We start from the raw sequence: 13,807 nt of genomic DNA, 5'->3' as shown, positions 1-13,807 counted from the left end.
GTGTTGTATATTTACCCTCCTAATTATTTCCATCTGCAGTGATTATAGTGCGCATTCGTGTATGTGTTCCATTGGGCATTATTGTCTATAGCTGGGGTGGTTAATCCGTTCTTTATGTACTCCTCTCGTTCGCCTCCCCGTGTCTCACCTCGTCTCTTCCTTCACGTCTCCTTAACATTTCCTTCACCTCGAATCTCAAAAAGTTAATAGTAACTGCTCTCGGGGGACCTGCCAGCGGGCTGCTTCGGCGCAGGCGCCCTGTGGGCTCTCTGAATCTCCATCACCACATACAGGGCCATAGACTCCCTTTCCACTCCGTCCTCCAATCCCCATAACCGGGTATTATTTCTCTGCAGTCTCCCTTCCATGTCCGACAGCTTTTCCTTCATTTTTTCTTGTTGTAGAATTGCAATTGTCAGTACTTCGTGTATCTTCGTTTCCCATTCCTCCGCCTCTGCCGTTCTCCCTTCCAACGCCGCCACGCTCTCACCCTGTTCCACTATCTTTTCATTGACCGCTTCGAGTCCCGCATCCATTTCTCCCCCGATATCCTCCTGCTCCGTCTTCAATTCCTCCCCCAGCCTCCCGACATCGGTCCTTATCGTGTCCGTAATTGTCTGCATATCCGCCAATATTGCGTCCGTCATTGTTTTCATATATGCCAATATCTCGGCCTGCATGCAGACCGCCCATCCTGGCACTTCCCTGTCGAGCGCGGCCGGCCCACCTCCTCCTTCCACCTGGTCCCTCTCTCCCTCGCGACGGGGATTTTGTATCTTCAGATTCTCCCTTCTCAGAGATCCCTCATTTTCTCTCTTCTTCTCATTCCTTGTTTCCTCCTTGTTCCTTGATTGCATCTCCATTTTTTTATTTCTTTTAGAGTCTTTATTCATCCGTTTTTTTTACTTATTTGACCAGGAGCTCCAGCACACGCGTGCTACCCGTTTCCTCTCGTACCGGAAGTCCTGCAACTCACTTTTCAATGCTCCAAAGGTGTTTATTTGTGACAAACAGAAGATATACGTCGAAACGTTGTATCGGAACCAGTGATGCCACTAACGCGTTACTAAGTAACGCGTTATTGTAATCTGATTACTTTTCCCCGAAAATAGTAATCTAACGCGTTAATCTTTACAAGCCAGTAATCTGATTGCAGTTACTTGTCAAAGTGGCTGTGCGTTACTATTCCGTTACTATCTCATCATAATGCAGGCGGAATGCAGTATTTTCTTTCGTTTTCGACAGTCAAATATAAGTTTGGAGAGCTTTTCCTTGTATTGGGGAGTGACGTCACAGCACGCAACCTCGCGTGTTGTACCATGCTGGTGGGCGCGGCTGTTATTGTTATTATCAGGCTGACCTAAACTGCGAGCTAGCAGGGAGACGCTCGCGCTGGTAACGCTTTCTTGCACTGGAAGTTCACTAGTCTACTTAACGTTTGTGTCAGCTAAGCCGGGTGAAAAAAACATTCACTTTGCGGAGGAAACAAAATACTGTCTACCGCATATGGAATATACAGCACAGCACGACCAAACGGATAGAAAAAAAACCAAAGCCGAAGCATCGACTTCTACAGGACTCGGAGGTGCACCAGCCAAACAGTATGTTCCACCTTTGAGTTAAACATCTTTTGCATTGCACTATTCATGAACATGGAACACCTGCAGTATGTAGGTTGTCAGTAGCACACAATAATAAATAATAATAAATAATAATAAATAATAAATAATAATAATAATAATAATAATAATAATAATAATAATAATAATAATAATAATAATAATAATAATAATAATAATAATAATAATAATAATAATAATAGCAGTACCGTTTAATAGACTGTTTTTTAAGAGCATGAGCTTCAGATACTGGATAGACCTTCAAACATAAAGAACATTTTCTACTTGTATAACACTCCAACCCATCAAGTGCTCCTGTGGAACGGCTTTTTAGTCTGGGAGGGTTGGTGCTCACGCCTAGAAGGAACAGACTTTCTGACAAGAGGTTTGAGAAGATTCTGTTACTGAGATATAATCACTGGTTTACTCACCCCTCTCCCCTGTTTCACTAGGAACATTAGAACCATATCTGAATGGGGCAGGCCTCAAAGGTAGGCTACATATCAGCCTACATGTGGTGTTATTGACCATTTATCTTTTGTGAAATCTATAGATCTATAGATAGGCCTACCTGCCCTATTAGTACATTTTACTCAAACTGAGTACATTTTACTAATTTTTTTTTGTCATTCTTATGTTGTGGCAGCAGCAGGGGGGACGACTTCGTAACCTAGTTACTTTCAAAGTAACTAAGTTACTCTGATAATCAAGTAATCAGTAAAGTAACTAAGATTACTTTTTAAAGGAGTAATCAGTAATCAGATTACTTTTACAAGTAATCTGTGGCATCACTGATCGGAACGTCAGCAGATATACGTCGAAACGTCATATATCTGCTATTTGTCACAAATAAACACCTTTGAGGCATTGAAAATTTAGTTGCGAGCCCCCCTTTGTTCATTTACTACTGTTTTTACAGTTTGGCTCAGCACCCAGGAATGGAGGATGTGCGTTATTTATTTCTCTGGATTTTTTCAGAAACACTGTGGAGACGGACACACGACAGCAGAGAGACTTGGTTCAACCTACAGTTTCTCCTTCCTTCTTCTTGGTGATGCCAGTGTAGGCCTCAAAGACCCCCAGGTGGTAGAGCTGGCGGACCAGAGAGAGGGCACAGGACTGGGCAGCAAGCTTCTTGTTGGAGCCGTGCTCTCGAGCTGTGATCTCTGGAAGAGAATGGATGTCTTAAAAAAGGTAGAATCTGTAATGCTGTCAAACAGCAACTTCTAGGCAAAAGAGCCCTGTATTGTGCTTTGTTAAAAAAAAATTAGTCTGATATGTGGGTTTTTGGTTTGATGTGTGGGTTAGAGTTGGGTATGGATAGGGGAGGGGTTGTTATTGCTGGCCACACCTGAGGCTCTGCGAAGAGTGTGAATTTCTCCAGACGTCTTGGCAGAGCATGAGCAACTTCTCCCCTATCCATACTCAACTCCAACCCACACATCAGACCAAAACAAGACATTTAAACAAAGTGCAATAACAAGTGGGGCACTTTTGCCTAGAGGTCGCAGTTCAACAGTATTACGGATATTTACAAGGCGTGGGCAGTTGCACATCTTCCTGGTATTTGTTTTTAATCTAATCTATGTAATCTAATGTAAATTGTCAATGGAGCAGCTCCCCCCCCAGAAATCCCAAGGTTATCTCTTAAAATCTAAGCAAATGAATAAAGGGAAGATGATTAAACAGAAGGTTTTGTAGATACAGTACTGAATTCTGCCATCTTTTTTATAATGTAAATTTCTCCACCATTTTTCATCGTATTGCAACACCGTTTTTTGCAAGACGTTGACAGAAAGGTAGAGAAACTAACTGCGTTGTGTTTTGTTTTTTTAACTTTATTTTTTAGCGTTTATCGCTTTTCTGGTCAAGCATGACCGACAGAAACAGGTTGAAATGGGATGTAGAGGAGGGGAAGACACTCTGAGAAAATACGGCGGGTCCGGGAATCGAACTTGTGTACCCCAGATCCGTGACGAGCACGGTTTTCCCCGACGCAGAAATAGCGCAGAGATATGCGGTGAGCTACGGGAGCTCCCCCTGCGTTCTGTTTTATGGCAATAACATTCAGGTTTGTGGGAGATAATCCCAAAAAATAAGAGAAATAAAAAAGTAAATCCAGAAGTCAGATGATTGACAGGGGCTGGTGTGAGCTGGGTAGGGTAGATTTTCTAAATTCGAAAGCCCCAAGTCTCTTCCTTCAAAAGACTACACTCACTTTTGGCTGTGCCACTTCCTCCTGTCAATATGCGCCGGTTTCCGACTCAATAGCCTGAGATTTCAATAATCTTACATTTCACTAATAACAGTTAAAATAATTGGTAAACAAACGTAATGCTGAAAATATACACTTTTACTGTATATCTTGGGCTTAAGAGGTTAACCCTGTGAGGCCCAAATTAAAAAGACATTAGCAACTTCAGAGGCCAGAGGGTGGGACATATAAACACATTTACTATCAAATAGCATTGTGAGGCTGAACAACAGGACCAATTGACTATAGTATACATGTGCTTAAATTTTTTTAAATAAACATTATTTTTTTTAAATGGCTAAATGTGATTTTGTAATTTTGCAACCGTGGGTCTCACAGGGTACTTTTAACCCTGTGAGGCCCAAATAAAAAAGACATTAGCAACTTCAGAGGCCAGAGGGTGAGACCTATAAACACATGAAGGGTGCCGTGACTGAAAAAAAAGGTTGAGAAACGCTGGTATATGGTGTGGCTCTTTGTGGTACCACAGTAATTTTTGTGGCTCTTAGTCTCTGACTGGTTGGCCACCCCTGGTCTAGAATGTCATCACTATCATGGGGCCCCTGATCCTATGGGCCTTGTACAGAGGCATCACTCTGCCCTAAATCACAAAGTGCTACAGATGGTTGTACCAACAGCCCAGAGCATCAACGGATGCGAGCTTCCCTCCATCCAGGACATAAACAACGGACGGTGTGTCAGCAAAGTGGGCATTATTATCAAAGACCCCAACCAGCGGACTGTTTGAGCTGATGTCTGTTCATGCTGCTCAGGTCAGGCTGCAAACACCAGCTGCTAGGACAGAGAGACTTCGGCTCAGCTTCTTCCCCCAGGCCATCAGAGCCCTGAACACTGAACTATCCACACACAAGCACACATGAGCACACACACAACACACACACTGTACACGCTCACACACTAGCAGCCACTTTAACATGAGCAAGCACACACTCATGCTGCACACGCCCACACTTATGGCCACTAAGGAAAGGTCACTTTAAAAATAGTATAGTATAACCGGAGATTGTATAAATTAGCATGTACAGAAAGACACTACCAAAGGACCTAGTATGTCCTCCATGCTCTGTAAATAACTTATGTACATATACCGATATGCCCTAACATGTTACTTGTTTATTGCACAATGTTACTTGTTTATTGAACAATGTTGATTCTATTATATGTTATTTGCACATCGTTGCGGGCAAGACCACCCACATTTCATTGTATACTTGTATGCCGTGACAAATAAATCTCTTGACTCGACTTGATGTCGTCTGGTAACCGGGACAGTCTTTCCCTCAGGCAGTAAGACTTGTGAACAAATAACCTAACTGCTTGCAAGTACGACTGCCTTTCTTCAATTAAGTTATAGGTAATGTTACTTTGGTTTTTTTACTACAGATTTGTATAAATGGCTATTTCTCCTGTTTAACTCTTACAAATATCATAATATTGGTTAAGAAAAATTAGGCAAAAACGGCGTAACAGAAAAACAATACAAGATATTTTTTCTGGTACTTACTTCTACCCAGCGGTCTCACAAACAACTGCATCTCAGCAATAAAACTCCTAAAAAAAAAGGGAAGGAAGAAGAAATACATACCATTCATAGTATTATTGTATCATTATTATGTTTTTCCAAGTTAAAAAAAGAGGAGCCATGGTGGCAAAGATGTCGATCATTAGATCCACTTACCTACGGCGTGTGTAGGTAGCCTTAACGCCCCCCGGTGGGAAGCCTGTATGCTTTTCTGCCAGACAACTCATCCTTGCCTGGTGCCCCTACGGTGGAACAGTTGACACCAGAAATCACAACCAGACCATAACCATTCCATCCCCACTGTGGTGATGCAACCATGTGGCAGCTTTAGTGCACCTAAAGACTGTCACATGTTTTACGACCAGTGTGGTTGAGAGTTCTGGAGTCACCGTTGTCCCATGTACCACTATGTTACCCTTGTAGGGCTGTACCGAATGTCATTTTTTACATTCTAAGATTCTATTGACGTTTTTGAACGAAGCTTCAAATGTTTGTCATCATATTTTAATCATAAAAGAAACAAAATCCTCAATTTGAATAAAGTGATTAATCTGATTAAATTAGTCTTTTTGTTTTATTAAATCAACTTTATTTAACTCATTCAGCGCCAATCACGGAAAAGGTCGGGTTAAATCGCCAACCGTTCAGCGCCAATCACGAGAAAAGTCAGGTTTTAATCGTCATTTCTTTTATTAGCTATATCCATTCATTTTTATCCATCCAGCCTGATGTTATCATTGGGAATGGGTCTGAGCTCGCAAAAGGGCAAATACCGCCGCCTACGCCTTCCAGCCGGTATTGCACTCCATTAGAAATGGTGTAGTTTCTTTTCTGGGCCGATCTGAGCTGTGCGGGCAGGGTTTAAATACTCCGGCAGGACTAGCGTTTACAACGTTACATCTGCGATGCTGCCCCCCCCCCCCTCTTCATATGCAATGCCGTGCAATGTGGGACAGACCTCCACGAGCAGTATTTGGAATGGCGATCAGATAATTGGATTATTTATTTTGCATTACATCAGAGACCAGGTAAGGACTCTATATAAAATCTTGCCTTGATCTGATATTTCTTTCTACCGCGATCGAAGCTGTCTGTGTGTGGACTGTGTGTGGCTTTTACCGTTGGGTGCAGGAGGTGGGGGGGGGGGGGAGCGCCACGCTACGAGGGCCATTTCATGTATGCACGAGGAAGGATAATAATGATAATCTAGCGTTGATTTAAGGAAGATTCGATAATCAGGCGAAAAATGACAACGTGTTTAGTGTATTTCACTAAAGGGCTATTATCGCGTCTTTTCCTGGGATTACTAAGAATCACCAAAACTATACTCGTATTCAAAACGGTATAAAACGGAAATGTACGGATGAAAAAACTGTTTTGTGCATGTTGACTGGAAGCAACTCACTGACAATCGACGGGTGTATTAGACCCATAGCTATAATATAAGATATATTTTAAGCACTCGCAAATCTCGCAGTCTCCCCATTGATTAAAGCGATGTCGTTCTAGCGCCCCCTGGCTCATTAATCGATGGCGCTGAATGAGTTAATACAGTAACTCGTCAGTTTCGTCAACATAAATAATCCAATAAGGGCACGGTTGGTACGAATGTGATGGTGACGTCTTGATGGAGCGCTGAGCGCCAAGCGGATGCAGATAGGCTACTTAATTTATGATAAATGTTTTATTAAAATGTTTATGATGAGTCATATACTATAATAATATAATATTATTGTAGCCTAATATGTATCTGCAACTGTGAAGAAAAACCCCATTGGTTTAAACAGAATGAATACACATAAAAAAAATATATTATTTGTATTTAAAAAAGAAATATTCGAATGTTGATTTAGAATACGAATGTCAACGTTATGAATGAAGCTTTGAAGCAAGTTCAAACTATTCGGTACAGCCCTATACCCTTGTACCCGGACTTCATTGCCGACCGAAACCTGGTGGTTCATCATCATACTTGGGAGATATTAATACATAGCTCCCAAAATGATAAGACAGGGTCTTTGTCACGTTGAGATCTCTCTGGTGTAGCAAACACACACTGGAGGTCTCCGTTTCAATAGCAGTGTAGCAGAAAAACATACAGGTCCCACGCTTTTGTAAACATACAGTACACCTTTCCCATTGAGGTGTAACGGATTCATTCTCTCCATGTGGCCAAAGCCACCTCTGCTTAGAAACATTGGCAGCGGAAGGTGCTAATTAGGTAGAGCTATACAGCTCAACCCTCACTCAACTTAGAAGAACTACAGGTCATTTAAACTTCTCGATACCTTGATCATCTCTCTCAATCTACCTAATACCTCTGTTGCCAGGTAACAGTAACTAGAAGAAAATGCTCAGCCCTTGTGTGTGTTTGGTAGGAGTGACAACCTTTGACTGGCATTGTCTGACCCCCACCCTTTTTGACCTCAGTGTAGTCCTTTGTAAACAAGGAAGCTGGAGCATGTGCAGTAGTTTAGGACTACATCAATGTAAAGCAGGAAGCTGGAGCATGTGCAGTAGTTTAGGACTACATCTCTGTAAAGCAGGAAGCTGGAGCAGGTGCAATAGTTTAGGACTACATCTCTGGCAGCTGGAGCATGTGCAGTAGTTCAGGACTACATCTCCGTAAAGCAGGAAGCTGGAGCATGTGCAGTAGTTTAGGACTACATCTCTGTAAAGCAGGAAGCTGGAGCATGTGCAGTAGTTCAGGACTACATCTCTGTAAAGCAGGAAGCTTTACTGCACATGCTCCAGCTTCCTGCTTTACATTGATGTAGTCCTAAACTACTGCACATGCTCCAGCTTCCTGCTTTACGGAGATGTAGTCCTGAACTACTGCACCTGCTCCAGTTTCCTGCTTTACAGAGTTTAGGACTACATCTCTGTAAAGCAGGAAGCTGGAGCATGTGCAGTAGTTTAGGACTACATCAATGTAAAGCAGGAAGCTGGAGCATGTGCAGTAGTTTAAGACTACATCTCTGTAAAGCAGGAAGCTGGAGCATGTGCAGTAGTTTAGGACTACATCTCTGTAAAGCAGGAAGCTGGAGCATAGACCACCGTAACACTTCCGGGATTCTGAAATCAGGGAGGAGATTGCGGGGGGGTCAAATGAATGAATGTGGACGAGAGCCGTGATGTAAGTGGTTGCCGATACGGCTGTGGGGGTGCTAGAGACATGCTCGAATAGACGTTTATGCGCCTCGCTCTCCTGAACACGGCGTGCCGTGACCCATAACTAATCGATCAGAACTAAATCGGCAGAGAAAAAGCCCGTTTTAAAGCACCTATTCCGCATGGACATGCGCAGAGTGCCCATGGAGTCTGGACGACGCGAGATGACGCTCGAATGAATGTAGACTGTTCCATCAGAGGGGGGAGCTTCGATGGTCATGTAAGTGGCTACAGACCGCTGCACTTAAATATAAATATTAGTCTACCTGGAGACTCAATGAGGTAATTGTAGATGTCGCCATAAGACGCGTCTGGCCATTTAGTGGGATAATTTTTTCATTATCCTGTTCGGCTGAAAGGACATTGGCCACCGAAGCTCCCCCCTCTGATAGAACAGTCCACATTCATTCGAGCGTCATCTCGCGTCGTCCAGACTCCATGGGCACTCTGCGCATGTCCATGCGGAATAGGTGCTTTAAAATGGGCTTTTTCTCTGCCGATTTAGTTCTGATCGATTAGTTATGGGTCACGCCGTGTTCAGGAGAGCGAGGCGCATAAACGTCTATTCGATCATGTCTCTAGCACCCCCACAGCCGTATCGGCAACCACTTACATCACGGCTCTCGTCCACATTCATTCATATGCACCCCCCGCAATCTCCTCCCCGATTTCAATGTAACGCGGAAGTGTAGTGGTCTATGTGCAGTAGTTTAGGACTACATCTCTGTAAAGCAGGAAGCTGGAGCATGTGCAGTAGTTCAGGACTACATCTCTGGCCTGATGAGAGCTGGAATTCCCCTTGGAAATGGGCAGGAACAAGAGGATATAAATTCTCTTTTATTTTGTAATTCATTACCAATCAAGATGATTGAGGCCATTAGAAGTTTTCTTGTAGTTTCCCTTGAGAAATTGGGCTTCTTTTGCAACCTACTGTTGCCGTTCTAAACTGTGGCATTCTTCAGCAGTTCTAGATCAAGGCGGTGTGGAACCAAGCTAATTCATTCAAAATCACAATTATTACATTATTACGTTCTGTACGCTGTGGTGAGAGTAAAATAAAAAAATTAAATAAACAAAATCAGTCACGGGAAGTGAATAATTAGGAGGAAGAACGTTAGGTTATGACTATAACCAAGTTCTGTTAGTTAGGGGCGATGCTTGGCATCGCTACTGCACTATCTCGCGTACGTGCACGCGTACTGAATAAACCACAAATGTACCTCTAATACCAGTATTAGTCTGACCACACCCCTCATCAGCTTACCTTCATAAGCAGGTGTGTGGTCACCTGCTCTCCTCCTTCCCAAGCTTTCACCACAAGGTGAGGACAAGGGCTGCAGCGGCGTCCGATGCCAAGCATCGCCCCTAACTAACAGAACTTGGTTATAGTCATAACCTAACGTTCTGTATCGTTAGTGGCTTAGCTTGGCATCGCTACTGCACAAGGGAGGCCAAGCGGAGCCACTTGGCTGACAAATACACCCCGCTGACAGCCCCCCAAAACCATCAGAACAGGGAGGGCTGAGCCCCCCCGACCCCCCCTAATGGAGGGTAGCCCCCCTATTAGGGACGTCACGGGAGGGCGACGGACCCGACCGTGCGAAGAGGCACTCAAGCAACTCAACGCACAGGGTGAGCAGACCGTGGCCTGACCCCACGACTACACACACGCACAACCCGCATGCCACCCGGGAACGAACGGAGGAACAACCTCGTTACTGCCCCCAGAATCACGGGGTCAAGGGCAAACCCAACCCCGTGGCAAGGCCGTAGCAGCGGAGCACGAAGGAAGACCCAGACCCACCAAAAGGACTGGACTCCCTGGAATGGGGGCCCGGAGAAGTCCATGATGCCAGCATCAAGACCCCACCAGGTGGGCACGTAGTGCCCCGCCCCCCACATCGCCAGCGTATTCGGACAAAGGCCCCTCAGTTACTGCACCTGGTATTCCCAGGCGGAACCAACCAGGCCAGAACCTGCCCAGCTTCCGAGATCGGACGAGACCGGGCGTGTTCAGGTCGGTATGGCCGTAAGCCGAGCGGGCCCCGTCCCCCCAATAGTACACCGCCTGGCACACTGACCCTGCAGAATAGGCAGTCAGCATGGCCGTAAGCACACAAAAAAGGTTAACCAACGGAAGCAGGCAGCGCACCGGGGAAAAACCAGGCAACAGGCTGTTAACCCTAGCCTGGAGACTGCGGACGAGACAGGCGCCAGAGGGGACAGCTGAACACAGCCGCCCCGGCGGAAGGAGCGTAAGCTGGCGGTGTTGCATGACCAAGCCTCCATTTAACAACCCCCACCCAGAGGGGTCGAGGCAGAGAAGGCTGACACGATTGGCAGACGTCATGAACGTGCAGGGGCACCCTCAAACGGTGAACCCGGGAGTTGACACTGCTCCAACACACCAGGGAATCAACCACCTCGGTGTTACCCAATGCGGTGGTTGTTCCTATAACCCCTCAAGAAAAAACTCCAAAACACACCTGCGGGTATACACCGGCTATACCGCAGTACAAGTGTTTCAGTTTCCAAAAAGGGTTAACCCAGGCCTACGGGTCGCAAACATCACTTCGGACCGGGCCTGGCGGTACGGGAAGCACAGGGTCACCAGAGGAGGTCAAAAAACCACCCCCACAGGCCCCTCTTCGCCATGCGTGAGAGAGGAGCGAAAAATAATGGAGAACCAGCCCCTAAGCACACCGTACCTGGTATTCCCCGGCGGTCTCCCAACCAAGTACTAACCAGGACCAACCTGTGTAGCGGCCGAGATCCGACGAGATCGAGCGCGTACAGAATGGCATGGCTGTAAGCCATGACGACAGTGCTGAGTAAAAACATACCCAACCAGGGTCTCCATAGCGCTTAACCCTGTGACACCCAGACCGACCTGGCATTTTTCCCCCTGAAAAAAGCCCAAGTCCCTCAGGGTACCAGAACAGCAGATCTGCATCCCCGGCGGACAACGGGTTCAACTGATCTGGACCAGCGTGACCAGAACCAGTCCCGTGCCCTAACCACGCCGACATGCCTACTCCAGGAGAAGGGCAGATATGCGTGTTGATCTTAACATGAAAAGAAGGCGCCACCCAGACGTTGGGACGAACCGCGCCTGGTGGCCCACCCCAAGGGCGTGAGACCCCACTACATATGTTCAGATCCATCCCGTCATCATCCCCCAGACATGAACGAGAATCCGTCGACAACCCACCCAGGTCATGGGATGTGGTCGCCGGAAGAGGAAAAACCCCCATCTCAGTTGCTTTATAAAAACGCTGTTTCAACCACAAGCAACTAAGGCGTGCCAGTCAATCGCCTGTTTACAGCGAGCTAGCACTATACGTGCGTCGGGACACACCCCCATCAATGAACAGGCTATTTAGACCTGTCATTGAATCCCCAAGGCGCCCAGGGGAACGACAAGAGGGGTGTGACACTCCCTAACTCCAACACTTCTGGAATAGAAAGAAGGAAGCATCAACAGTATGTATCCCAGTCTACACAGCCGGGGTAAAAAATGTTCACATTTTTACATCCCACCACCCTCCCATAGGAAAGAGACGGGGATCCCCAGAGAGACTTCCCACGCGAGCTGTACAGATTGAAAAGAATATATTGCACCTTGAGCCATGTAAAAAACTGGTTTTAGGGCCTCCGGGGAAGAGGCACCGAACCCATACACACTCAATAAACGAATTGAATCGAATATACATACAATAGAAAAGGACCCTTCTAGAGGGTCCACTCACTTTGACAATCTGAGGAGGAAGGCTCTGTACTCTGATGGAGGCTTCCTCACATGGAAGAAGGAGTCCGAACTCACAGAAGGCCTGAGTAGGCGCTTGGTGAGGAGGAGCCCTGACCACCCCCCCTGAAAACAGATCCATCACATGGACCTGAACAGCACACGGAAGTCCTACCAACAGAGACGCGCACGGTGACGTACTCTATGGCGGGGGAATTCCTGCGGTGCACACGCCCAATATACCAGGCCGTGGGACCAGGAACTCCCTCCCCCCCCCCCCCGTAACGTGCCGAACCGCCACGTGACGGGAACCTTGAAGGACAGGGGGTGTACCCCTGACCGACAGAACAATGGGGAGAGGAAAGGTTACCAGTTCACCCCTTTACGACCCCACACCCATGATACGACGTAACGACAAAAAGAGAATATGACACAGTCATAGTCAGCTCTATGAAGCGTTTCACAGCTCCACACAGCGCACGAGCTAACCTGCTATCTGATTTTTACTAAGGAAAAACACAGAATAGAGAGGGCTCTAAGAACCCCGGTCCAACATACACATGTGCTTCTGTGGCCAGTACAACCCAGTTGTAGGTCACATGACACACACAACCCATCATCACCTACAAAAAATGGCAAAAACACTCAACAGAGGAACGCCGTTTTTTTCACAATGAGAGAATACATCATTCTTGATTAGTATCGACCACAGGCCTTGCTAAGCACACATGACAGCAACCAAACCAATTTCCCTTTAGGAAATAAGTTTCTCCAGCAGATTTAGCACAACCTCAGCAATCAAGCTGAGAGTTACATCGTATCCCTACCACACAAAAGACACAATTAATGCACAACATGTCTGATAGGAGGTGATAAAGTCCCCAGGGAACCGGGGGGGGAAACACAATCCTCCTATTTTACCCTCAATACGGCCAGTTAAAACAGGAAAACCTGTTAATGTGTGAACTCACTGTTCATTGTCATTACAGTCTGAGAAAGAACATTCTTTTACTCACTCGTCACCAAGCATAGCTTCATAGGTTAGTTGCCTTAGTAGTGAGTACACGGTACACATAAACACCATGATGTTTCTCACACAACAACCAGATCAATACATCACGATCTGCACGGAGAAGCTAACTGCCAGTGACAAAAACAGCTCACACACAACCCGCAACGTATCTCAAATGCATTGCAACAACACACGTTTTGGGAAAAAACACCGTTATTCACAATACATTTAGCAAGGTAAAACCAGAAGACGTGTTATGAGGTCTGGCCAACCCCGTACCTGCCCGGAACGCAGATCAGCGAAGTGCAGTCACAAGCCACCGTAGAACACAACCGTCCCGTGTTGTTCGATCCGGGCAGCGTCGCCGCTCCACCAGTCGCTACAGTCCTCTTTGTTGACGCAATCCCCGTCTAGGCTCAGGCAGGGTCGACGAACATCCCCTGTCAAGGATGACGTCGTGGTC

At 46.0% G+C, this 13,807-nt stretch overlaps 1 protein-coding gene across 2 annotated transcripts in view; it reads right to left on the bottom strand.

The window, feature by feature from the left end:
• dhx9 (DEAH (Asp-Glu-Ala-His) box helicase 9) overlaps window positions 1-13,807 on the bottom strand; it is a 221,995-nt gene that overhangs the window by 130,045 nt on the left and 78,143 nt on the right. For both annotated transcript variants that reach the window (XM_084320875.1, XM_084320876.1), the window contains 2 exons: window positions 5,399-5,445; window positions 2,649-2,785 (listed from right to left, as the gene is read on the bottom strand). In XM_084320875.1, coding sequence (XP_084177001.1) covers window positions 2,649-2,785; window positions 5,399-5,445 — 184 coding nt within the window. The remainder of the gene's footprint in view (window positions 1-2,648; window positions 2,786-5,398; window positions 5,446-13,807) is intronic.

This window comes from Notolepis coatsorum, assembly GCF_963971535.1.
Source record: "Notolepis coatsorum genome assembly, chromosome: 8".
Classification (NCBI taxonomy): Eukaryota; Metazoa; Chordata; class Actinopteri; order Aulopiformes; family Paralepididae; genus Notolepis; species Notolepis coatsorum.
The sequence above is the reverse complement of the archived record's forward strand: the minus strand, read 5'-3'. Positions and strand labels throughout refer to the sequence as shown.